This window comes from Pipra filicauda, unplaced genomic scaffold, assembly GCF_003945595.2.
Source record: "Pipra filicauda isolate LSUMZ 115617 unplaced genomic scaffold, ASM394559v2 scaffold143_size2779998_pilon, whole genome shotgun sequence".
Taxonomy (NCBI): Eukaryota; Metazoa; Chordata; class Aves; order Passeriformes; family Pipridae; genus Pipra; species Pipra filicauda.
The window spans coordinates 1,009,090-1,036,484 of record NW_024103918.1 but is presented as its reverse complement, the minus strand read 5'-3'; the positions used below and the strand labels follow the sequence as shown (position 1 = coordinate 1,036,484).

Sequence of the window (27,395 nt, the reverse complement as noted above, 5' to 3'; positions counted from 1 at the left end):
GGGGTTGGGTCTTTTTGCAGGAAGCACAAAAACTGCTTGACCTGTGTCTTGCATCTGAAAACAACAGTTTATCAGAGCAGTCTCCAAACTGAGAGATTATTCAGATTTCTGCCTCCACAGCAATATTTCTTCCAAGACCACTTTCCTGAAAACCTCACAATAATTTCTGCCCCAGAAGCAAGGTGGGGATGCTGGGCAAACCCCTGCATTGCTCACTGAACCAGTTCTGCATCCCCTTCTCACCTCCAAGTGGTGCAGGCTCTAGGGTTAGCCTTAAGTCCTACTTTGTGGTCCCCAGCTCTGCTGCTGCAGGCAGGGATGCTGCCACATGGCTTCCCCTGGCATCTGCCCTCCTGACTCTGTACCACTCAGATGAAACAACTCTGACGGCTCCAAGGGCTGAAAATAGCAGATAAGAGCCAGGTCAGGCAGGTACAGTCCACAAAACCACATCTCCAGTCCCCCCGATCCTCAGGGAACATAAGCTTCCCAGCTAATGGAGGAGGAGATGGTGATCCCATGGACTGGCTTCACCACTGGTGGCCAGTAACACTGCCACCCCTTGGTTAGTCCACTGGAATTACCTCTGGAAAAAACCAAAAGGCAGAAAGCCACTAGGTCATCATCAGATCCTCTACCAGGAAAAATATTCCATGGGGCTTACAACTATCTTGAACACAAATTGGGATAAAAGGAAAAACGTACATCCAAGCCCTTTGTATTTCTGCAACAATCCATCTTGTCTCTGTCAGCTTAACATCTGCAGAAAGATGTAGCTCTGCTGTAGGAGAAATAGCCTCTAAGTGCTCCCGGTCATGACAGATCCCAAGGCACACAGCAGAAGTTCACCACATCTTCCTGGCCAACAGCCAGGATCACAGAATTGAATTTCATCTTACCCTCTTTCACCTCCTCCTTCAGCAACAGAGGCTTTTGTTCATCTCTCCTTCCTCTTTCTTCATCTCTCCATTTCATTTCCAAGAGTCTGGGACTACAGCAGCACTATTTTTTCTCCATATTCAACCTCAGAAAATGAATCATTCCTAAACCATCCAAACAGACACCTTGCCTCCAACACCGGGCAAGAAGATGCCCTGGCAGCTACACACAGCTCCTCCAGGAGTGATGCTTTTCCCCAAATTTTTTGCCAGCAAGACACCCTCCTGAGTCACAAGACTTTATTTTTTTCCCCATCCCTTTTTCCTCCTCTTACAAAAGCTGTGGCTGAGGATGGCCACGCAGGTGTCGAATCCTCCTGCTGCCAGCCATCAAGTGCTTGATGCCACAGCAGCCTGGCAGCAGTAAGGCCCACAAGTGAAATTCCCCTCTCTCCCTGCAGATAACTTTCCAGCATCCACCTTAATTTCTTCCAACTCAGGACCCATCCCAGTGAGATGCCCAAAACTGAGCAGCATAGTCAAGGCAGGGGCACACTCCTCAACTACCAAGCGGTGTTACAACTTCAGCAGCATTACTAACTCTTCACTTGCCCTTAAAATTTCTGCTTTTCCCCCCATCAAGAATTCTCCAATGATTTTAGCTGAATTTAGCTAATTTTTAGTTAATTTGGCTAAGATTTTGCTAAAGTTAGCTAAGTAGCTAATTTTACAAAGCGTCTCCCATTAAATCTTCCCATGCCTCAAAGTCCCTGTCTATAAAAAGAGACTCATTACCACCGATTTGTCTCTAAATGACAGAGACTTTAAATCACTGCCATACAACATCTGGTTTGCGGCCCAGAGGGAGCCAGCAGGCTCAGTTCAGCTGGATAACTACCCACTGGTGGAGATGTCACTGACTCAGCTCCAAACTTCTACCTCCCCAAAGCACGGGCCAGGGCTGAGGGACACCGTATGGGCAGCTCGGGGACCTAGAAACTGCTGAAATCAGTGGAAGGCTTAAGCCTTGGGGACTCTCAGCCTTTCACCAGCAGGAAAGTGCTTAAAAATTCTAAAAAAAAGGAAACCCTGCTAAGCCAGGCAGTAAACAGGGAGGCTGCAACCTTAAGATCTGCAAAGACATCTGAAATTGGCCTATGATTTAGCTCCATTTGGTGCCCTCTATTCAGTCCTGCACCTCGTCCCACGTGGCGGATACCAGCTTCCATCCTCATCTCCACTATCCATTAGCTACTGTCAGCAAGCAGAGAGGGAAGGCGGGGTGCCAGCGGAACTCTGCACACATGGGAACCCCCTTTTCCTTCCCCATCAGGTCCCATTGCAGCACCTTATGCCATCTTTAGGACCATGCTGCTGTGCTGAGGGGCCTTGGTCGAGGCAGGTATTTCAACTCGTAGGCCATCCATTGTTCAGTACACTATATTCTTCCAAATTTTTCCTTTTGTTTCCCCCTCTTTTTTTCTCTGCTCCCTTTTGGTTCACATTATATTCACCATTTATATCCACAGCACCAGCAAGTTGATTTACTGCCTCGATCAATGCAGCTCCAGCATGATCAACATGCTCAGCAAGCTCAACACACAACAGGGACCAAGCCGTGGGAACCTGGCAGGACAAGAGGGAGGAACAGGGACCAAAATCATCCCACGAACCAAAAGCACCAACTGCACAACTTTCTGCACTCCTTCTCAGTGCAGCAAGTCTGCAAGAACAGGGCAGTGTCAGGGCAGATGGACAAATGTCCTGCCGGGGCACCCCTCCAAGATGGGAGATTTGAGGCTGAGTGCTCTAGGAGCAGAGGAGACTTGGCCAAGAATGTTTTTTTCCTTCTTAACCAGGCAGGGGAGAAACCCGCACTCCATCAGGATCGACTCAGAGCACTTCTCCTAAGCACCTAGTTTGCTCTCCCACTCCTAATGAAGAGCGTGACAAGCTCAAAAATCAATGGAGGCTCGGCAAACCTTGAGCACAGCCTCCTGCCGGTGCCCAGCCAGGCGTCCCTGCCACGCTGCTCTCTCTAACTGAAACCGACGGGAGCGATTAACCAACAGGTTCGTTAATGGCCACCCCATAAGGACTCTCCTCAGCGAGACCCCGTGAGAGCAAGCCATGGAAACAAGTCGTTTGTGGAGGTGCCAGCCTTCTCCCCGGCAATACCTGCACAGAAAAGAGGGGCTGCCGAAGCCACTGCGGTGCCGCCGGGAACTGGCCTCAGAGAAGTCCCCAGCATTTCCCTGCAGACAAGGATGCTCGGCTCAGCACCTCTCTCCCAGACACCGACAGGGGTTTCAAAGCCCCTGGCCCCACGAGCTAAATTCAAGTCCTTGTGGCCAGATGGACACTGCACATTTTTGGGCCAAATGGGAAATGCGGGGACACTTCCAAAACAAGCCACCTGCTTGTGATACCTGTGGTCGAGCACAGAAGCACACAAGAAAGCGAGAACACAGACTTGTGGGAGAGAGGGATGGGGGCAGTCCAACAAGTGAAATAGGGTGCCAAGAATCTGCTTTTGGCTCTTTTCCCTAAAATACCTGGCAGGCTGAAGACCCTCTCAGGCACCTGAGACTGCATACAAGGGACAAGGCTTTGTTGGTGAAACAGCTGCATCCCAGCGCCAGATAAGGAAACCCCGGAGCTGAGGCAATAGCACAGGCATGGTGGGGAATGAACACTCCCCAAGCCCAACACTAACTGGGAGCAGCTCCCCTGAACACCCAGAAGAGGTTAGGATGGAACAGGGCTCTCTCATGATAAGCAGCTGCTGGTTTCAGCTCCAAAAGCTGTCCCATACCACCATCAGAGCACCCCCTGCCATCCCCCCATCTGCTGCCCCACCAAGTCTATATACACACATATATATATTACTCAGTTTGCTGCTTTTCCCATCTATTCCTGAAGAGGACAAGGAGAAGCAGCGAGCACAGCAGTGCTGCATCAAGCATGTGCTGCCCTGAGCCCTCCAGCTCCTTTCCCTCGCAGCGCCCGTGCCCTGTTCTCTTAACCTCTCTGCAAGAGGCTCATTTCCCGTCTCATTTCATGGCTCCAAACTGTTCCTCTGTGCTTTGTTTGTTTAAAAAATGTTGTTAAGATACAGCAAAAAAAAAAAAACAGAAAAGAAGTGGGCAAACAGGAGGGATTTAACTCTGCCTTTGCATCTCCTGGCTGGAGGGGCTTTACACGCTCCTCATTGCAGCACTGGTGATTTAATCATCGATGCAATTCTATTGCAAACAGCAGCAGACAGCAGAACCGGCAGGAGTAATGCTCTCTCCAACAGCGTGAATATTAAGGGCATTTAACAGCCCTTGTAATCACACTGTGGCTCCTTGCAAGAACACAGCCAGGCAGCACGAGGGAAGGCACTGAACCATGCTGCTGGGTTATCAAACTCCGCCGTGCTCCTTACGGCACTGAAATCAGCCCTGCTTACAGAAAAGCAAGCGCTGGCTTCCCCGCACTTTCTCTCAAAACCAAATCCCATGTGGCAAAAGCCTTTAAGCATGTCCTAGGATAAACTCAGTGGCTTGAAAGTCTCCTTCAATGAAAGCCAGCCTCTTGTGGAATTTAGGTCTCTCTAACACGGAGCAAACATTGAGAGCTTGAGCAAATCGATCTGCTGTACCTGTTTGATGCACTGGGAAAGGATTACAGGGGGAGGAAAAGAAATCCTGAGCATGGCGTGAGTTTAGCTGTGCCTCGGGACTAGAGATATATCATACTTTTCAGGTCAAGCATTAGTTCATTCTCAAAGGAGAAATGTCCCCAGCTTTTACACTTTGAAAGTTTTAACTCTTTTATTGGATTAATATAATTCTGAAGAGTTCTCTGCGATTTTGACACAGAAACAGCCAGTTATCTATTGCATCCTACTGTGATGAAACACCTGTGAAACACAGCAGTCCTGGCCTATGGATCTGAAACACAGTTTCTGGAAATAAGGAAAAAAAGTGGGAATTCATCTGCTTTACCTTTCAGATACAGCAATGGCTGCTGGTTCTGCATGAAGATGGGGAGAACATCTTGAGACCCAAGCCTGCATTCAGAGAAATGTTGGCTTGCCCAAAGCCACATACATAGCTGGTGCCAATGCCCAAACTGATGTCAATACCAGGAGATCTGCATCAAAACTTAGTTGATCCCAGTTGGTATTTACATATGGAAACACAAAACTGTTTGGCTGTTTCAGCTGGACTAACACCCGCATTGCCAAGAGCTCCCAGCCCCCGAGTTTTCTTGGTGCAGCCTGTGCACCAGAGGGAAGGGAATTAGCTACCTGGCCTTTCATTCACACCTTTAATTAGTCAGCTTATATTGATATAAAATTAATTGAAGCAGAATAAGCTTTTATCCTAAATACAGGTGCCCACATGCAGAAATCACTGAGATTAAAAGGTGCAAATCACACTTTATTTAATTAGTTAAAATCCCCATGCTGGACCTGCCTCTGCTGCTGCACCTACAGCGAGGGCCTTTCTACCAGGTCTGCCCCAGTGCTGCGACTGCTATCTCAGCACAGATGTTTATCCACACTCTGGTTAAACAGAAAATGTGAAAGAGTTTGGCTACACAGCAGAGATGTTCTTCACTGCTGGGCAGCGTTTCATTTACAGGGTCAGGATTTGGCAGTGGGAGCCGATCTCCCAAGGATACAATAACACACCAAGAGCAAAGAAAGCCTGTTTTACAGAACACCACCTGTGCCTGCTGGGGAAGGTTGACAGCCCTTCACCTCCCAGCTGCTGGTGCCCTCAAGTGCCAACGTGTTTTCCTCCTGCTCCCCGCACACAAGCGGAGCTTCTGCCTGCAAAGTTCAAACTAGAACTGACTTTCCTTTGCTGACGTTGCCTTCAGAAGGGAAGGTGTCCTTCCCTTCCTGAGTCCTGCCATGCCTCAGGTGAAGAACAACATCTGAATGACCTTCCCTGGCATTCAAATGCCTGCTGGAGCTCACATGGCAAGGTAGATTGTGTTTGTATTTTATGTTTCATTTTGGAAACGTTGTGCTTCCTCAGTGTGCAGGTATATCCAGGAGGTCCCTGCTGAGAAGACACATCCATACCTATGCACAGTAATAAAGACCACATCACCAGGCATCGTAACACTTTTCTCATAATCTGATTCCCTTTTTTGCCACTTGCAAGTCTAACTTCAAATTTCAGATTACTTCATCTGGTGACCTCTGTTTTGAGGTGCTATTCCTTCTCCAAGATGTGGGGCTGGGATTTCAGGTTGGGCAGATGACCATCTCTCTAATGGGCTCAGATAGTTCACTTTCCCCCTGAGAATGCCACCAAACCAGGCGAAGTGAGAAGCCTTTGCAAAGCCTAATTTTGCACGAATGCCTGACACTTCCTAAGACCGCAGCAGCTGAAGTCTCAGCAGATTTCAGGCTCTTTGCAGGCTTGATCTTCTCACCTACCCAAACCCTTTACACATAACCTCTGCAAAGGGGACATATTTCATTATTTATTCAGAGCTCTGTAAATACAATTACTACTGCTTGTGAAGCCCTTGGCTGCATGAGAACGGAAAAGTCTGCATAGAAGTATGCATTGTGCTCCATCTATGGGCTCCAGGGTCTGCAGGGAGCAGAAAGGAAACAGTCACTGAAAAGAGAGCAGAAGCTGTCCAGCGTGCTGGGTGGGTGCTCTCGTACATCATCACAACAGGGAGGATTCCATCTTCAGCCATTTCCAATGGCTAAATTAAAATGGTGATGGGTATACAACAGCATGCTCCACTTTAAAATCTCAGTCCTGGTTTTGCATAGCAATATTTTTTGTGGGAAGTTAATTATATGGTAAAAAAATGTCAAAACTTCAGAAAAAAAACAAAGGCAAATTGATATTCTTGATATTTTTGCTTCCCAAAACTGCAACTTCACAGCAGTGAACCACCACTAACAGCTTCCCCAGATGTGTGCCATCCCTCTGCCGCAGCAAGCTGTCCATAGAATCACAGAATCAACCAGGTTGGAAAAGATCTCCGAGATCATCAAGTCTAACCCTTCATCCAACACCATCCCTCCGTCCATCTATCCAACTCTCCCTCACTCCATGTCATGGCAGTGGGGCAGGGAGACCTGGTGCTGGCTGGCCCAGCAAATACTTTTGTCTCCTCCACCCCAAAATCAGCTCCTCTCATGCCACACCCAGCAGACAGAGCTGCTGGTGCACCGCTGTGCTGAGTGCCCATCCCCAAGGGCTGCACGATGGTTGCTCTTTTTTCTCTGAAGGTACTCAAAGCAGAGATCTTCCTTCAGGATGGGAAGGCAGAACAGGAAAGCTCTTCACAAATCACTCCACAGTACCACCAGGAGCAAACCATATGCAGCCTACACGCCGTACGAGGTTTAATGCTGAGCGTTATATGGATATTCATCCATTTGGATCCCAGTCACAGCAGCAGATGGCTGGTTAACGCATGTTTGAGTCTGTCTCTCTCCAGATTACACTGCATTATGGCACCAGGAAAATGCAACGGGCATTATAAACACCATGACTCTTCCCTGCTCCTTCTCCATCCAGCTCCACTCTTGTCAAAGGCAGGACCATGCTACATAACAGCCTCCCTCCCAGCTTGGCTCCCACACGAGCTCCAGCAGCCTCCCTGTGTCTTCCTGCTGTCTGCCCTGCTGGAAAACCACCTGCCTTCCCCAACAAGACCCTGAGTCTTGCATTTCGTCTGGGTGAGGTCAAAGTGCAAAGGATATCCCAAAGGATATTATTCTATCCTGAAGGACCCGGAATCAACCCACTGGGTAAAGCAGACTACCTTGACCCAGATGAAGAAACCAGTTTTAAATAAAAATATTTTAAAAATTAAATTAAAAAGTATTAAAAATATTAAAAAAAAAAAAAATCAGTGTTTAATAAGAAGAACTGAGCCAACCATTGAAGATTAGTCTGCTCACATCTGTGACCCCTCCCTCCCGTCTTTTCTCCATCTCACCTAACAACAAGCAACTAAAAATTCAATGCAGAAGAAAGAAGAGATGTGCACGAACTCCCCCAGCCCGGGGGGGCTGCAACCAAGGCCCGCGTCGCTGAACATATTCATGTCTTATTTGTGCGCCGTGTGTCTCCATAATGTGTTATGAGGTGTGTTTGTAACCGGCGGATGCCGACAGTGGTCCTTGAGGAGGAAATGGTGTGTGTCTAAATGCAGGCAAAGCTATTTGGAAAGCCAGGACAAAGCAGCCTTGCTTTCCTGGCTTGGGCCAAATTACATCCTTTGGACTTATTCCTTCAGTGGCTTCAAAAGAAAAAGAATCATCCGTCTCAATTTTCTTGGCTCTGTGAATAATGTTTGGAGAATAGAAGGTGATTTCATAGCTCGTTTGTTTTTGCACTGCATGAACCCTGCTCTCCTCGCATCACTTTCCAATCAGGTTTATTACTGGCGTTTCCACTACAAAACCGAAGACGGAAAGGTACGAGTCATACTTGAGATGGAGGAGAAAAATAAAATTAAAAAAAGTTAAAAAAAAAAAGGGGGAAGGAGAATCTCTCTTTCCCTTGTCTTTCAGCCTCATCTGAAAAATGAACCTGTTTTGCTTCTGAATCAATTCTCTTTTGGCACTGCACTTCCCGCAGTACTTTCTGAGACGAGATGCAATCATTAGCTCACTTGCTACTCCAAATAATATAACAAAGCTGGAGCTTGAGATGTTTTGCAGTAAATCATCACTAATTTCTGCCTATGTGTGGTAAGGCAGGGTTTGGCGGGGGACACAAGCCCCACCCTATCCCTCCAGTGCCACCACCAATGCATCTGCACACCTGCTAGCTGGGGACAGTCCCCCTTCCAGCATGTAATCTCCTCCCCCCATGGAGGAGTGGCACTGGCACATTGTCCCTTCCCAAAAAAACGACCACCACACCTCTCACTCCCTCAGGGCTGCAGTAAGGGTTAACTACAGATCATACGGGGCTTTCAAACAGCGGGACTGTAGGCAAACTATTAGTATTACTAATGCTGCCTCCATAAACAAAGGGGTGAACTCCTGCTGAACCTGTCACCACTGATCATTTTCTGAAGGCACGTGTTAACAATGAAAAATCCTCCTCCTCTTCCTCCTCCTCCCAGCACCCCTCTGCCACTGGCACCCAGAGCCTCAGCCCTCCCCCCCCCAGGACACCCAGTGCCCATCCCACAGTGGGAGGCTTCCCAGGTACCCTACAGACTAATCCAGCCTGACCTAGGGCAGCAGCTACACGGGAAAAACCTTTATCTAGGCAGCCCCCCTTTCCTGGCTCCTTTGGAAATGCATATGAAGAGTGGAGCAATACTGATTTAGAGGAGCAGAAGACAGGGCTCAAGATCTCTTCCTTGTCTCACTCCTCCCATAAAGCTGACCCCTGCTGAGATTTTGGAACCAAAAAGGCGAAAGAGGATGGGAAATCAATTTAATTGCAGCTTAGTAAGCAACTGCACTAAGTGTCGCTGGCAAAATCTGAACATTTCACTGTGAGAGAAAGGGGGAGAAATGGCTTTTTCATTGCATGGGAAAGTGGATAGAGAGCAAACTCCCCCTCATCATCTGCTCCTCACCCCTTCCTTCTTTAAGCAGGGGGAAACCAGCAAGAAACACACAGCTAATGCCAGCAATCTCCCGCTCGCGCTACTCCAATTAATAGTCAATCCGCTGCACCCTTTGTCGTTAGGCTACACGTAATTACTCCTCCATGCAAACATCTTCCTTAAACAGATCCTACTTCTGCTTTCTCCACAGATACATTTCCCGTACTTGGTTTTATTGCCCCAAATGCTGGGCTGCCCTCATAGATGAGACTTTCCCAGATGAAGTACATTTCTTTTGCGTTTCCACAACCTCTCCCAAGCTCGCTCTTCCCACTGGCAAGGAGACCAGACCAGAGACAAAAATGCCCAAAGTGCCAAACCAGTTTCCCATGAGCTGTGAGCGCAGAGCACAACACATCCATGGACCCAAGAAAGACAACACCCCCATATTCAGCTTCTCAGGGATTTGTCAGCCTGGGACAATAATGCTGCACCTGCACTTATACAGGATTATAAAGCGGTGTCATTTGCAAGGCTGCCTCTCCCAGCACTGCCCTTCCAGTGCCGGAGCTCGCCCAGCTCACACCTGCGGAACCACTGCAGCTAGGCAGAGCGTGCTCTGCATGCTCTGACCCGGTCTCTATGCCTACAACCAACCTTTCAGCTTCAGGAGGGACAGAAAAATTCTAGTCACAGCACCATAAATGTTCCTTGGACCTGCCTTCCCCAGGCACAGCATTCCCATTTATAGCTCTCACCCTGCAGCCATCCCATGTGCCGAGTGCCCAGCCCGTGGGGAGGCAGAGGTCACATTGCAGAGCCAGGGACAAGGGATGTCTCAGCAGAGCAAGAAGCAAACCCAGACAAGGCAGGCCCTGGGCCATGAGCCCATCAAAATAAATCAGGATGATGTTTTCTTATCAAGGAAAGGAAGAGCGAGGAGAAAACAGTCAGGTTTTTTGAGTAAATAATCCACCTCTGCGTGTATCTGAGGTGGCGCAAGGATAAATAGGAAAAAACATCTTCCCTGATAGTCAACACGTTTCTCAAGCGTGGAGATGCTTCACAACATACGTGCTGTGTCTGCGAAACCTCGGCATCCAGACACAGAGCTGGAGACCTCCCTGCTCAAAAAGCAGGAGTTGCTTTTGTCAAGCTCACCCCTAAAGCTTACCACGGGCTCTGGGCCATGAGCCAGAGCTGCGTCCTCCTAAAAACCCAAGGGCAAGGGCTTGAGCCCTTCCCTGTTACCTACAAGAGGAAGACACCACACAATGTCACACCAGCTGCTGAGGGATGCTGCAGCCCAGAGTGATTCCACATGCAGGGTGCTCCACAGGGACCTTGACAGGAAAAACAGATTACAAGAGAGACTATGACACTCCTGAACCCAGCTCAGCCTGGGAGAATCACCACCTCCAACACCCCTTCAGAGTGAAGCATCAGGACTTTTTCAACTCATTTTATCCTTCTAGAGCACAATAATAAGTATTTTTCTTCTTCTGGTGCTCAACACCTCTTGACAACAAAACACACACCACCTGCACAGAAATTTATTTATATTCTTACCAGCAAAGAAGCAGAATTCTTGCCTCATATCCCTCCTTCTCTGATACTTTTTTTAAAAGCACCAAGCTAGGACAGGCACCTGTATATCCCGATGCTCACTGTTTTGCAAAGCAAACAAGTCTTGTTCAATCAATATTTATGCCCCCATCAGTCACAGCTACAACACGGAGCTCTGCCAGAATGTAACGGGGGCAAAATTCATTCATTGCAATTACCAGTGAAAAATTAAGAGGTTTTTCATTGACTGGTTATTGTTTCACAGGTTTCTCAGAGAGTGCCTTGATGCGCAGTGAGCAGGTTAATTAAACGAGATGCACGAGGCAGGCTGCTCACCATTTGTCCGCAGTCGGTTTAGTCACCGAGGCGACTGGGTGCTGAATTTGGCAAGACTTTCTCCCCCCAGTCCCGCTCCACAAGGGCAGAGGTATTTGCACAAGGAGGTCTGCCATGCTGGAAAACCTCTCTCCCAATCCCACCAGAAGGAAACAAAGTGCTTGAGAAATGGCACTCATTGATGCACCAGACCTGTCCTGTCTGGCCCCACAAATGAGGACAGCTTGGGCATGGTTTTCTGTTTCATCCATCACTAAATACACAAGCAGGAGAGAGGAACTGGATTCCACCCCACCTCCTGCATCACCAAAGCACTGCACATCCTAGAAAGCCTCAGTTTGCTCTTAGAGATTTCAGGGTGGGATTTCAGCAGCAAAGCATGACAGAAGTTTCCCCTTCTCTCACATCCTGGACCTATCCATGCACCCAGACAAGCCCCAAGCCCCAGTCAACACAAGCTTCCTAGGTACTTAACACTGCTTTTTTTTTCTTGTTCCCGACAGCTTTGCCACTTCAATCCCTTAATTGTCAAGATCTGAATTTCTGCAGGATACACAGTTATTTTAATCTGTTAAGTGGCTCTGCTGCTATAAAACTGACAGGAATTTAATATCTAGAGACTGTCAACTGAATTCCAGGTGCTGAGGCTTTCTAGATGGCGACGATGCAGAAGGAAATGCAGGCTGGTGCAAGACACACAAGCACAAAGCTGGCAAGGGTTCCTTTGCATTGAGGTCTGACCCTGCAGGATGCTGAGCACCCCAGAGCACTTGGAGTAGGCAGCAAGGGTGCTGAGCCTCTCATCATCTCCCAGGAGCCATCCCCCAGCTGCACTTGAGCACAATCAGAAAGGAGTTGCTGCACTGCAAACACTACTACAAGTCAAGCATAACAGGTCACTTTTTTTAATAAAGGAAACTTTTCCTCCGTAGCTTTTCTCTTGCAATCAAGCCCGTGACAGACTCACTTTCCCTCCAGAGGCTGTCAGCTGTGCTTTAGCCATCCATCAGAGGGAGCAAACTAGCATGCAGGAGGGAATGAAGAAAAATAAAAACCCCAAACCCAACAAAAACTATCTTCCTGGGCCCCCCCGCACACACTGGTGGCCCGGAGCAAGGGAGCCCAGTTCCCTGCCAACCCCTCCCTGCTGCAGGGCTCTGCTATACAGCCAACATCCCACTGTGGTCTGATACCGATTCACAAGGTGGAGGAGATGAGATGACCAAGGGGTTGTCAGCCACCTACTCCTCTCCTGCTCCCTTATTAGCATCCCCCGGGGCCACACAGCCACAGCCTGGCACAGGGCACAGGAGCAGCACACTAGCAAAACATCGCTGCAGAGCCAGCTACACGTACTCCTCACGATTAATTTGGGATTTTGCTTGTAATTAATCCCTCGTATCAGTTCCCTTCATTATTCCTTAATGTAATTAAGTTATTAGCCTGCATGTTCCCTCACCCCCCCACCCCTCCCAAAGCAGAGCAGTGGGACTTATCAGAGGGAGGCAGGGGAGATGCCAGGCAGTAGCCTGGATTACCAGAGCACATGCCAAGCCACACCACCTCCTCCCTGTGTGACTTCAGGGGGGTCACTGGCTGCCTGGTTTTCCAAGAGGGTTGAACGATTCCAATTCCTCTGGGGTCAATAAGACCCACAAGAATACAAAGTTCAATTAGCCTCTCTGGGTCCTGGTTTATCCAGCCGGAAAACTGCTGGGACAAGGAGACGGGCTGGAACTAATTAAAGCTTGAAAAGTATTTTGAAATCCTCTGCCAAAAGGCAGGGAAGGCAGAAGGCATCAACAAGTCCCAGCTGATCCATGACCCCAACCAGCCCCACGTCCTTACGCTCTCATCCATCAGACTCTGCTTCCCCGCAGGCTGAGTCCATGGTTGCTAACCAGGCACCCGGCCGGGCCATGAGGGTAATGGTTCCTTGGCAGAGGCAGGCACACTCCTATGGCTCCTCTTCCCAGCCAAGTCACAGGACTTTATAAAGGACAAGAGTTACAGCAGTAATAGGGCTTGATCTGCCCTTTGGAAAAGCAAAAAAAAACCCCAACAATCCCCAAACCTCAAGCGACAGCAGTAAAAACAGCACCGGAGGGGAAGTTGACCCAGGAACAATTTCATGGTCCCAAACACTGCGAGTGATTCTCTTCCGTACCCTACCAGTACTGCAAGGTTACTACACTCCACAGACATGAGGGAGTCCCACACCCTAAAATCCAGCCTCAACCTGCTCCCACCACTCTGGCACATACCACCAGCAGCTGCAGGCAGCAGGAAGAAGGAGGGGGGAAAGAAGTGACAGGAATTAAGGGGAGCAAGGGCTGCCAAAAAGGGGAGCCCTCTAAGCCTGCCTGCCACCAGGCAGCAGCAAGAGATCCACAGGGATGGATTACAAGGGAATAGAGAAAAAAAAAACCAAAAAAACACAACTGGGGAGGTGAAGCCAAGTTAATTACAATAGAGGGCTGTGCCTACCTCTTCAGGCACGAGCAGCTTGGGAAAGCTCCCAAAGCACTGTTAGACCTGCCCCGAATGCCTGCCTCCACTGCGACCACGAAATGACAAGCCAGCAGCGTGTTTCCAGTGCAGTAAGGACTCAAAAACTGCATCAGACCCTCACACCAAGGTCCTGGTCTTTGGAGACTCTGCCTACTCCAACATTGGATTCTCCAGCTATAAGAAAAGCATCACAAGCCTTCCTTTGGGAAGCTGAGGCCCAGATCTTGCACAGGATTTGGGATTAAGGAAGGGGGGGAAAAGAACCACAAATAACAGTGATGGATGGCACCCGCACAGCCAAGGGCAGCAGCTCTTCTGTTGGCCCTTGGCAAGCCACCAACATGCCACAGCCAGCCAGGAGCTTGGGCACTCTGGCCTCCCAGCACTGGATGTGTGCCAAGAGCCCTGCCAGGAGACAGGCATGGGCAGGAGGCAGCATTACCAGTTGGAGCCTAAGTAAGAAAGGTCTAAAGGTTAAATCTACATGAGGCACGATATATAGTGGGCATATGTTCACAGAAATACAGCTCAACTGAGAGAGCAGTAGCAGGGAGGGGGGGGGGGAACATGTTGGAAAATGCTGCCAGGGAAGTTTATGTGGATTTGCTCTGTGGCAATGTTTGCACTGCTGTTAGCAACTTCCACCTCCTCTTGTTTTTCTACGAGTTTGAGAGGACAACTCTTTAACTGCTCAAGTTTTCATCTGTGGCAGCCAGTCCCGCCAGCCAGGGCAATGGGACACACCACCAGGCTCCTCTCTGGACTGCAGCATCCCTGTCTCTCCTACCAAGTCAGCTCTGCAGCCTTTCAGAGGTGTTAACTGGAGTGACACCACATCCCCATGCTCATAAGCAACTTACAAGTCATACTGCTCAAAAGCAGTTTCCAAAGCCAAAAAATGCAATGCATTAAAAAACAAAAAAGAATCTGCACTCTATGGATCTCCAGGGGATGCAAGTGTTTTGATGGAAAATTCAGAAGAAATGAAGGAGAGGCAATTTAAGCAGTCAAATTGGTGGAGTTATGGTAACTTGGCAGTTGCAGCTTCGAAACTCAGGGCCTGATCCTGTCTGATGGGAGAAGTTCACTTCACCTACTGCAGGAGCCAAGACTGGCCCCTAAGAGCATAAGCAACCTGCACCCTGAGGTCGGGGGAGCTTCGAGTGGGAGCAGAGTCAAATGGGCTGCAAAATGGCAGCAATTCAGCTGCAGCTGGTACTAACCAAGAAGCAAGGTTCATTTCAAGGAGAATATAGGAGCCCCCCATCATATAGGGGAGGTCTTCTTTTGCAATTTTTAAGAATGCAGTTCTGATAGAAACCTACTGATGCCAAAGCCTGGTTACAGTTAAGAAAGCACTTGTCCTCTAGCTCTGCTTTCAGTGACTTATTGCCTTTCCCCCGCTTAAATAAATAAATAAATTTATATATTACTATTTATTTTTGGGGCCTGAAATTGCATAGATTCATTCCCCTCTGCTAGGATTGAAAGATTTCTGAAAGGCTGAAAAAAACCCTCTTCAATCATTTTTATTTAAAAAACATGGAAAACCAATAATTCCTCAGGATGAAAAATCAAAGTAAGCTTTATGAGTTCTGACTTTTTTTTCCAATCAGGTCGTTAATTCAGTTGCAGAGGTGACAGACACATATAAGAGACTCTACAAAGATGTGGTGAACACTTATAGCTGTCACAAGTCACAGGCTGAATGCTGTTGGGTGTCACTGGTGCAAAAAGGGGGCTGGGGGCTCGCACTCTGCCACAGTAACCCTAATCTCAGAGTATTTTCAGGATCTGGGCTCTAACCCAGATTAACTAATTCAAGATTTACACAGTACAACTAAGAGCAGCATTTAATCCTTGTCCTTTGGAAAGTTAACCCTCGGCTAAGCCCCAGCAGCTCTCAGCCGTTGGGAGAGGACACAGGACCTGCAGAGGACACGGGACCTCCTTCAGCCGAAGCTGCTCGCAGGTCCCCTGCTTTTCACAGCGTTTGGGCAGCAAAACTCCTCTGATGCACTCGCTGTGTCGAGCGAGATGCTCTTCTCATCTCTCCCGTGCTGTCACTCCGGTGCACTCCGGGGACTCAAACATGACACAGAAAGGCGCGATTGCAAACGCACCCTCTTTCCACCCAGGCTGGGACTCACAGGGCAGCATCCTGCCCGTGTCTAGCACTTCCATCACAACCAGCCACGAAAAACCGCAGCGGTTTAACCGGACTCGGCCAGCCCGTGTACCCCAATCACAGACCACCTGAGTGCTCGCCGTCTGCTCCCCGTCAGCCCGGGGACAGGATCGAGCCCTTCGTCTTTGGGGCAGAGCTCGGAAACACGGCATGACCCACAGGGTAGAGGAGTCGCCGGTTCCCCACCCCACCCGTGAACAAACCACGCGTTTCGTTTTCTTGGGACGCGCCGGTGTCCCCGCTCCCCAGGGTCCGGAGCGAGGGATGCTCGAAGTTGGCGGCGGGACAGAGGGTCGGCACCGCCGGCGGCACCCGCGGCCGGGGGAGCCCCGACAGCCCCCGGTGGAGCGGGGCGGGAGGGCGGCTGGGGCTGCCGCTATCCGAGACCGTGGGCAGGCGGGGGGGGTGGGCCACGACCGGGAGGGTATGGAAAGGGCCAGACCGCCCCCCCCCCGCCGCACAGGCACAGAGCCGGCACCAAACTTTAAGGGGAGCGCGATGGGGTCCCGAAAACCGCTGGGAACTTCTTCCCCGGGCAGCGGCGGCGTCGCGCCCAAGTCCCGCCGGAGCAGCCCCGGCCCCGCCGCCCCTTCCTTTCTTACCTCCGGCGTGTGTCCCTCGGGCTCCGTCGCCTCCAACTTCCTCCGCGCCCCGAAGAAGAAGAGGAGGAGGGCGGCGAGCCAGAGCACCCCCATCAGAGACAGCGCCAGCCGCCGCGTCGGCCGCCTCATCCTCGGAGGAGGGAAAAGTCCGGCGGGGGGACAGGGAGGAGGCAAGGGGGAGCCGCGGGCGCCTCCGGGGGCAGCGGGAGCGGGGCTAGTCGGGGAGGAGGGTCTCGCCCGCCCGCCTCGAAGCCGACGATGCGAGTCCCGGGCTGTGCATGCTCTGCAGGGGAGGGGAGGGGAGGAGGAACAAGAGGAGGAGGTGCCGGGAGGAGGGGGGTTGGAGCTGGAGCCGCTCGCCGGGGAAAGGTGCGGCGCGCTGACCGGCGGGCTGGTACCCCGGGGGAGTCGCTGCCCTGTCCGCTCCCTGTCCGGGAGGCAGCTCCTGGGGACGGAGACACGGAGCCGGGGGGGAAGATATGAGGGACACACACACACACACACACACACACACACACACACACACACACACACGTGTGTGTATAATCGGGGACGCCCATCTCTCTCCCACGCACCGTGAGTGGGTCCGGGCCACTTCCACGCGAAAGGATGCGCGGGGCTGGGCTGCGCCGCTGCGAAGTTGGCCCAGGTCTGTCGAGGTCCCCGTCCCGGTCGTCGCCCGGCTCCGGGGCGAGGGGAGGCCACCGTTCAACAACACACAGAGGAGGCTCAGACATGATGAGAAGATTAATTTAACCAATTGAAACAGCAGGGGGATTTCAGGTAGGTGGAATTTAATTACTGGATTTGGAAGAGACGATGTGAGTCTCCGGAGCTGTCAAGAACACTTAAAAAATAAAATCATAATCATCAGCTATTGGTATGCCAGCAGCAGCTTGGCGCCAGGCCGTGGTCTCCTTCAGGAATGGCCCTCAGCTGTCATCCCTGTCCCATGGGATGTTCCTTGCTGGCTCCATACACAGCCCCAGCACAGCAGGCCTGTCCACACAGGGCAGCCAAAGTGGGAATTACAGACCTTGCTAAAGGGAAAAAACCACCACCACCACAACAGAGTAGGACTTCAGAAATGAGCTGCCTCATGCAGCTATCCCTGCTCACCTGCCTGACACTGCTCTTCGGATCTTACCACTGACAAGTATTGCACAATCTGAGCAAAGCCTTGCAAAAGACATTAGAGAATAAATTAAGTATTGGAGCAGATGTGAGTCATTCATGTTAGTACAAAAACTATAGAACAAACCCCATAAAAACAGGAAACCATGCGTAGAGTAACATATGGAATGAAATGGAGATAAGATGTCAAATGCTGGAAAGTCCGATGCACATGTTGTAAACAACCTCTCCTATGCATTTCCCACACACTGCTCCTGGTTTTATTATTTCCTGCAGTTGTTTTCTGTCACTTGCTAATTTATCATTTGTGATCTTCATCCTCTGTCCTCCTCTGATTTATTTCCAGGGCTCCATAAGCCCTTCTCCCCTAACATAATCCATGCCTCTCAGGCCCAACATTCACAGAAAGATGCCCAGATAAAAATTTCATTAGCATCCACAAGAAGGGACATTTCTCTTTCTTTGTTTTAAAGCTGTGTGACTTTGAAACACCTTTACCAGAATGAGGAAATCCAGGTCTAGCAGACAGGCTTAGGCTGAACTTTGTTTTACAGCAGTGGCAGTAGCACAGCCAGGCAGGAGCAGAATTAACCAGGTGGGAAGAGAGCAGAAAACCCTCATGCCCTGCTGAGCCACCAGCCTGATGCCGCATGGGAAGCCCACATCAGCCTGAAAATGCAACCTGTTCCCATGGTTCACTTGTTGTGCTGATTAATGTTCCTCAGCCCCACATTCAGGGTAGTTGGACCATCACACTCTGCCACCATGAGACATCTCTGCTCAACCTAGTTAGGACCTACAGGGCCTGCTCTGTTCCCCAAACTGTTGCCTTACGCTTTCTCTTAACAGCTAAAGTGGAACACCTGAACAGCTTTCAGCAGCTGAGGCACATCAGTGGTGCTTTTCACGTAGTCTGTAGTTGTCTTCTTACCTTGTGCCCGCCTCAGCTATTGGTCAGACTCGTTGTTGCCTCCCACGTATCTCCTTTGGCTCAGGAATGTCTTTCTGACCAAAAAGATCATCTTGCCACAAGTAGAAAATAGCCACTGGTGTTTTCCTGGCCTGGGACAAAGCGACCTTGGCTGCTGTTACTCAGTGTTCCCCCAACACATTTGCAGAGGGTGCTGAGCTTTTCCTAGCAGACCTCCCTCTGTGCTAGGAGAGCTTTTCCAGATAAAGGCACCTGGAGGGTGTTATCATTCAAAGCTGGATTAAAAACCTTGTCTTTTTTGTAGGTCAGACTTTCAGTGGAAGTTATGAAAAAATATAGGGGGGAAGTATAGAAAATATCAGGGAAATACATTACAAATTAGATTACAGGTAAGGTAATAAATAGGACATACCTGACAAAAATGCAATCAGATAATGGTTTCTTATTACCTTGAGAAACAACTCCCTCTGCTGAGGGAAAGCTTCACTGGCAGGGTTTGGTGCCATGATGGATAGCCTGCTGTGCCCCGCAGAGAACGGGAAAAGGCCTGGCGCTTCCCTGCCGGCACTGCTGCCACTCCAGCGAGGAGGGGGATACTGAACAAATCCCCACTCCATGCAGGTGTCCCGTGATGAGGCAAGAGATTCGAGGAGCTCTAGTAATACATACTGTCTCCAAGGAAGTATATTCCTCCTGACTGTGTGCCTGTGTTCTGAGACAGATAGTATATCAAGCAGATGATGGCAACAGCTATTTAACCAAGAATAAGGCAAGAATACAAATCTGTAGGTTCAGAGTTGTTTGAAGTCATAGACTTTCAGAGACTCATATAAAAATCCTACTGTAATTGCATTAAAAACATTGTAATAAAAAAAATCTTCTCTTGTATTATTGACCCATATCTTTCCCATTTTTCTAATTTTAAATCTGCCAAACTCAGATGTTCCACAAGTGAGGTCCATAATATATTACCTGTTTTCAACAGAGAAGAATTTAGGGGCAGTACAGACAGAGGCAGAAAAAAAACAGTCTAAGAAATGGGTGGTTAGCATTTGTTGGTATCAGCATTGAAAAGCTGATGAAAGTGATTCTTTCACGAAAGCAAAAATAGGAAATAATTTCTGAGTGGAAAGGGGACTCTTCACAATCACAGCTTCAGGTGATAGCCCTTTGGGGTCCTCTGAGGAAAGGGTGGTAGAGGAAAGTAGCTCTCCTTGCTATTTCAAGGGCACCTGTAAAGAACATTTCAAGGGAATCTAATCTCACCAAGTCTACAAACCAGCTTGTCAGTGCTTCAGTGCAGTTTTTACTAGGAATACTCCTGAGTTTGAGTTTGGTTCACATCTGATACGCCATCCATAGAGAAAAAACATGCTTCTTTTTCAAGAGGATCACAACTAATTCCGTGGTTTGTTCTGGGAAAGTCGAAACAGGCTTAAACATATACATTCAGGAAATGGTCAGAGAAAAGGATCAAAATCTACCCAGAGTTGGGATGCTGAGGAGTCTCATCTGAAGGTGGAGCATGCTTGCTGAGTTCTGGCTGAAAAGGCGCTTATAGGACATGGAGGTCCACTGCCAGGGGAGGATCTGGTGTAGTCAGTGATTCGGGGCAGCCCAGCTCTCACTGCTGTTCACGGCAGTGCACCCTCCCCAAGAAGAGGTGCTGCTTGCAGTAGCAGATATATCAGAAAGAATATGTTTGTTTGCAAAAAAGAGAGATCGGCTTTTGAAAGGGTCAGGGTGGTAATATGTGGTTATACAGGGTGATGGATTTCATTAAGTGGTCAATGTGGTTTGTGCTCCAGGCTTAAGGAAAGAAGCTCATTCAGAAGTTTCTCTCCCATCCCTGTAAGAGGGTGTGCTACCCTCACTGAATTTAACCATGCTGCAGACAGGGCCAGGAGAGGAGGGAGAGCCCATCAAGCTGCTCCCAAATAGCTATTTTGGCAAGTTCTGAGCTTTGGCATGTTTCAGAAGGAGCCCAGCTGTCCCTTGTCACCCAGCAGCTGAGGTGGCAGTGTGGGTACGGAGCCTTCAGGAGAGCAGGCCAGCACATGTCCCTGGCCCAGGCACCACCCCAACAGCCCCAACCTGCTCCCAGAGATGACTCAGAAACCATTTGATATTCTTCTAGGGGTGGAGCTGTGCTTCAAATGTGAACAGTCATGTCAGTGACTTTTCCAGGTGTATATTTAATACTGGAACAAAATTTCCTTTTCGGATCTCTAACAGTTTAAAAAGCCTCTGGGACACTTGATCTGTTCCTAATCAAGTCAATGTGGGGAGAAGAAGGGGAGAAGCCAGCAAGTCCTTTGCCAAGGAGGAAGGACAAATTGCTGCTTTGCCTTGGGGGTCTGCCACCTCTGCACCACTTGACATTGCCGTGCCTTGGCCCTGTGGCAAGTTGCTGCAAGGGTGCAAGTGTGTACTGAACTGGTGGTTCCCTGCCACAGCTACCATCACACACAACCCTCAGGGTTGTGAAGAGCAGCGAGGGCTCTCTGCCACCTCAGGCAGTACCCTGCCATCTCAAAAAGAGGCTTCCATGAAGGTTGTTGCAGGTACCATGAACTGTATTCTACATTTCTGTTCCAGGTAAGCTCTGCCTTTGCTTTTGTGCTGTAATGGGAGCCAAAAAAAACCAGACCAGTGCTTATGTGAACAATGTTCTCCCTGTGTGCCCTTAGAGAAGACTAGAAATGTTAGAGGCAGCTCTGGCCTAATACCAAGAGAATTGTAAGTTAGAGTTCTTTTTAAAAAAGCAAAAACTTTATAGTTGGCTGTCTCCTTTCCCTTGCTGAGGTAACAGAACTGTAGCTTGTTCTACATCTGCAGTTTAAACTGGAGGGTCAAACATGAAGCTGTGAAGCACTCACGTTCTCCTCTTGGGTGATGATATTGCTCTGCACCTCCTCACCTACTGCTGCAGTCAGAAAGGGAAATGGAAGAGTTCCTGCAGGCTTTTTGCCACTATTAAAGACGTAAGCAGATCTCTTCCAGTACCTATAAAGGATTTTTTTCTTTTTAATTAAACCACAAGCATTCTTCTCTAGCAAAGTTTCCACGATGGCATCTCCAGTTAATTAAAGGTTTAAGCTGTCAGGAAATGCTATGCATTAAAAAAAAAAAATAAAATAAAGAGGAGAGCTACTTTAATAGCATTTGTTAATTGAAGCTCTCTTCGAGTCAGCTGCAGGAACACAAGCTGTTCCCCAAGTAGACGGGCACCAGCACCATCCAGACATTCACCTGCAGTTCCTACAAGTCAGATTCCCGCCTCCATGATAGCTTGTGTGGCACTGATGGATGAGGCAGCACTGAGCTCCCTCACCACTGGGACAAACGCAAAGACTTCTCCAGAGTAAGACTAGAGGAGGGTTGGGGGGAATTCTTACCTACCACAAGGTATTGTATCTTGCATCTTTAGCAACTGCAGTCAAGTGGGCACCCACTTGCACTTGTGTTTAATTCACATGCTCCCCAGTCCTTGTCTCCTCCATTTGCTGGAACACGGGTTTTTTGGCATTAAATGCAGTCTATTCACTAGCTCACAGCATTTCCAGGTGCCCAATGATGCTAATACAAGCAGGTGTGGTAACAAGGGCCAAAGCAACAGGAGATTTGAAGGGAGACACATTGGCTTCAGCATGTGGCTGGAGAACATATTAGGGAACACAAGAACAGATCCCTTGGACAGTGCTCTTCACTGTGACCACCTTCAGTACTGTTCATTGGTTGCTTTTGACCAGCCCTGATTCTGTGTAGCTTATTGCTATAATAGAGTTGAGTTTTCTGGATCCTATCTGTCTCCAGATATCTCTGGTGGTTGTTAGTCTCTTTCTCCGTCTCTCTCTGATGCTCTCTTTTTCTGGGAAAAGCCTGTGAATAAGTGATGGCTGTTGATCCCACAGCCTGGTTTTTTCAGTGTTTTGGCTGAGAGAAGCTGTCTAGCTCCAGGTCACTGCATCAGCTACCCATGGCAGCCACTGCAAATGGCCACAAAGGGGCTTTTGAGACCAAAGGCAGCAGAGGGCTTTATGGGCCAAGTTGCAGCACACAATCAATAAGCAAACATAGCACAGGGCAAGTGAGTCTTTACCAGCATCACCTGAGCCTGTAAGGCCCTGGGCGCCCTGCACTTGTCAGCAGAGCTCTGGCAGGACAAAGGTTCCGTGGGGACCCCAGTGCTGCTGTGACTCTACATGGGAAGAAAAGCTGCTCAGGTGCCTCCCAAGGAGATGTGCTCCTTTGTGCATGCACACGTGTGCACACCTCCCCCCATCCATCTCTGAAAGCGGAGGACCCTGCCAGAATTCAGACCAAACCTTTTTGTTATTTTGAATATGCTAAATCAGTCCCGTTAGCCAGCTGCAGGACTATGTTCCTTAGACACATTGAAGCCCATAATTGTGGTTTGGACAGGTGACACTCAAACGAATAAAGAACAAGTCAGGTGATGGGTGAGAGAGCATATTTGCTAAAATAAAGCTTTTTCTTTAAAGCACCTTTAATGCCTCTGTTCTTTTTTGTGCTGGTGTTAAGCAGATTTCAGAATTAAATCTCTGTTTCTGTGATATGTAAGTGTGGCCCAATGCCAACTGGGATTGAGGCATTTATTAACACAGCTGGCAGTATGTAATATTGCACCAGGCGCTTTTTGGGAAGGAGGGTTTTCACAGCTGGATGGAAAGTTTTAGCATCATCTTCCTCCCATAAAATTTTTCATAGAAAAAATTCTTGACTGTTTATCCCTCCTCTCTCCTGAGGGATACAGAAACTGAAGACGGCGAGCCACATTCCACCTAACTTCTTAGGTTTTTAATCCCATTATTCAGGTGAAGTGTCTAGGAATATACATTGCTTAATATACAATCCAATGCTTTAAGTATAAAGACAGAATGATTTTTATTTGATCTGGCAACCTCCTGCTCTCAGTGCAAAAGCTCCAAGGGGCTAACAACTAACCCCACAACTCCTTGAAAAATAGTTAAAAACAAGCAGTTACACTGTGCAAAAAGTGCTTAACGTCAAGGTCTGGGCATGCTCCATGTTGATCTTTTCATAGGATCCACTGTGATCTCCTGCATGAGAACACACATGGTGCTACAAATCTTGCCTATCTCCAAGGGACCAGTATTTTACCCTGAACGTGTTCAGGTGGATTAACATCTCCTCTCCCATCACCAAATCATTGCTGTTGGTTAGAAAGCAAAGCAGCAGCTTCATTTCCCCACTTGCAGGACAAAATTTCAAGGCTGCCGTTTAGAAAACAAAATAATGTTTAATTGCACACATTTGTTTTGCTGTTATTGAGCAAGAACAAGTTAGAAGCCCAGCAGCATTATTTTTCCTTCCCCGCATAACACCTCATGAATGCATTCAAACCTGTTGGATTTTGTTAGTCCCAGAGGGTCTTGTTGAACTAGAACAATCAATAGATGCAAACAGAGCAGGTAAAGAGGCAATCAGGGTCCTAGAAACTTGAAATATTTTCCATTAGGACACCGTAATAACTTCCCCTGAACAAGTATTTCAATAGCTGGTGCTACAAGCAAGGAGACATCCCAGGTAGGAGCAGCCCAGGTGAGGAATGAAACACATCTTAATTTAACTGCCCAGAGCAAAATGTGCTCTGGACAGCTAGATGTTCTTCAAACAGCTTGGGCTATCCCATGCAAGAGAGGTACTTCACAGGAAATTCTGCATATGGAAGATAATTGGAGGGAACTGCTCCAGCGTTTCGGGTTCTGATCTCCTCACAGTAATGAGCGCACAAGCAGAAGGATGCATATGCATGAGAACATAATTAAGAGTGGTAAAACCTGGAAGATTTTCAAACTCTATGGCAATTACCAACTTAAACACACAAAAAATTAAGATAGCCTTATACCCAAAGGAAAGTTATTATTCAAAGTGCCTTGCCTCATTATTGTTAGCTGGAGCTCAAACAGCAGGGTAGTGAGCAGGGGAGAGTTGCCTTCCATTAGCAGCAGGTGCTCTCCCTGGGATGGAAGCAGGATGCTGACATCCTTCTGCTCTTTCCAAGACATCTCAAATGGTCCCAAAATGCTTTATCAGAACAAAAATAGAAAGCAGAGGGCACACATGACTGGCAGCTTGGGCTCCCCTGTTGCTCTCTGAGCCTCTCTGGTGAAGAGCATTCATGGACAGAGAGCTACCCTGTGTATATAGATTCACTAAATAAATGTGGTAATTATACTGAATATTATTCTCAGTAGAAATAGCAGCAGGGAAATGATTTGCATAAGAAATGTGGATTATTCATGTAAATGGATGTGTTATTTGTTTATAGAAAAGATTAAGTCTTGTCTAAAGACCTGGAACTCAGCTATACATGAAAGCGAACACTTAACCAGTGTCTCATGCCTTCACTGTGCCCTGCCCACCTTTATCAAATTCATCTTTACAGTACTAGCTATGTTTTTCTCATCAGTCAATTTTGCTAAAGCTCAAACTCCCCTCAGCCCAGGGGATAGTTAATCTTCTCTAGGGAGCCTGTTTGGGTTGCCACTGAAATATCTTTATAGGAATCCAGGCTTTTAATCTTTGTTTTAGCAAGCTGAGCCTAGTGGCAGGAGAAGAAAGGAGTGGTTTCTAAGTTTGAAGAGCTGTACAAAAAGCCTGACTTGGGAGAATGGCTCCTTTAATTTCTCTCCTTCATTGCTGAGTGCAAGGAGGGGCTCAGGTCCCAGGCTGGCTGTCCCTGTGCAGTCCAGAGGCAGCCAGGAGTAGCCTCAGTTTTGGGGGCAATAGTATGTCAGGGCAGGCTAGCATATCCTTGGCAGCCCCCCAAGAGCTGGCCTACTGATGGAGACCCTGTGTGCCCACCTCCCACGCTCTGTGTCACCCCATGGCTTGCTCACCCTTGGGAGTAATTTCACCCCGTTACCCAAGCAATGCAGAAGGGGTTGAAACCATTGCAACCACCTCCTATTAATATCAGGACAGCCTCATCCCTCACCACACCAATCCCAAGTCCGGGGTATTCACTAAAGGAAAAAAACTGACTTAACAAAAAGAGCAGAAAGGCAGCCTCAGCTGATGTTGCAAGACCTTCACCCTGCCATTCAGCCCTGCAAAACAGCCAGCTCAGCTCCTGGACCCATCTTAGGAAGGGCACAGCCTCTTAGGAAAGCAGCTTTACTGACCATCAGGACACCTTCTCATGGGGCTTTGCCCTCAGGAACCTGTTAACTAGAGACAGCTCTTCTTCTGTCACCAGCAGCATCCTGCATCAAAAGAAGCACAGCCAGCAGGTCGAGGGAGGTGATTCTCTCCCTCTACTCATGAGACTCTGCTCTCGTGAGACCCCACCTAGAGTATTGCGCCCAGCTCTGGGACCCCCAACATAAGAAGATTGTGAACCTGTTGGAGCGAGTCTGGAGAAGGCCATGAAGATGCTCAGAGGGCTGGAGCACCTCTCCTTTGAAGACAGAGAGTTGTTCAGCCTGGAGAAGAGAGGGCTTTGTGGAGACCTTATAGCACCCTCCAATACCTAAAGGGGGCTACAAGAAAGCTGGAGGGGAATTTTTTACATGGGCAGATAGTGATAGGACAAGGAATGGCTTTAAACTGAAAGAGGGTAGATTTGGAACCTGGAACCTGTTGCCCAGATGACCTGTCCCTGGAAACATTCAAAGCCAGGTTGGACGAGGCTCTAAGTAACCTGGTCTAGCTGAAGATATGCCTGCTCGTTGCAGGTGAGTTGGACTGGATGACCTTTAAAAGTGTCTTCCAACCCAAAGTATTCTATGATTCTGTATGGCAAGTAACTGAGGAGAAACGCTCTCAGCAGATCCTATTTTTCATGCCTAAGCAGTAGCATGGGCTGCCTGAGGATCTGTTGCCTCTGGTTCCTTTAAAAAAATTTGAGAGAGGAAGAATGTCTGCCTCACAGCAGGAAGGGCTTATTTCCTGTCATAGTTAGTTCTCCAGTGACAGCTGTGTCTAGCTCAGGTTCTGGCACCTTAATTCAGCAAGGCAATGTGGACTTCTCAGCTTACTTCAGCTGCTTTAGCTAGTCAGAATTGATAGAAGTTTTTTGATGGTCTTCAAATCTATTGCAACATTTTCATAATTTAAAGAGTAGAGCTGAGGAATGGCACCCCCACATGGCCCTCTCTACCAAATTTCTCTTGCCATTTTGTATTTCCAAGTACTTGTAAACCATAAAAATAAAAAAACAAAAATTAAGAATAAATTGCAGTTCCTTCTACTAGACTCAGCAGTTTATTCTTGCAGCATGTGAATTATTTTCTGTTAATTTATCCCCTAAATTCTTTATGTGCTTAGTTATGTGTTAGTTTGATAGAGTATCCCTTTCTTTTTTGCATTTGATACAATTAAAGTTCTGCAAAACTCAGCGCTTTAAACTCTTGGAAACTTGTGCACATTGGAAAATATTGATCCAGACGGTAGAGGCTGTGAAGTGCCCAAGCCTTGCTCCCATACTCTGCCCTGCACAAGCAGAAAAGCAAGCTGAAATGGAAATTGCGTTCTCAGTAATGCTCAACTCAGCTGTTCAAAAATAATGAGCCCTTCAGATCAAACTCCTTTGGAGATGCTCATGGTTATTTATTGTCCGTATTGGCCCGGTGAGTGTTGGGAGACCAGGAGTCATGGCTTGTCAGAGTCCCTGAGGACAAGCATCTTAACATCAGGCTGGCATTTCTCCAGCA

At 48.4% G+C, this 27,395-nt stretch overlaps 1 protein-coding gene across 1 annotated transcript in view; it reads right to left on the bottom strand.

Annotated features, from left to right (window-relative positions):
• GALNT14 (polypeptide N-acetylgalactosaminyltransferase 14) overlaps positions 1-16,941 on the bottom strand; it is a 100,577-nt gene extending 83,636 nt beyond the window's left edge. Inside the window, exon 1 of the mRNA XM_027712951.2 lies at positions 16,629-16,941. Coding sequence (XP_027568752.1) covers positions 16,629-16,757 — 129 coding nt within the window. The 5' untranslated portion in view covers positions 16,758-16,941. The remainder of the gene's footprint in view (positions 1-16,628) is intronic.
• Positions 16,942-27,395: the final 10,454 nt, after the last annotated feature.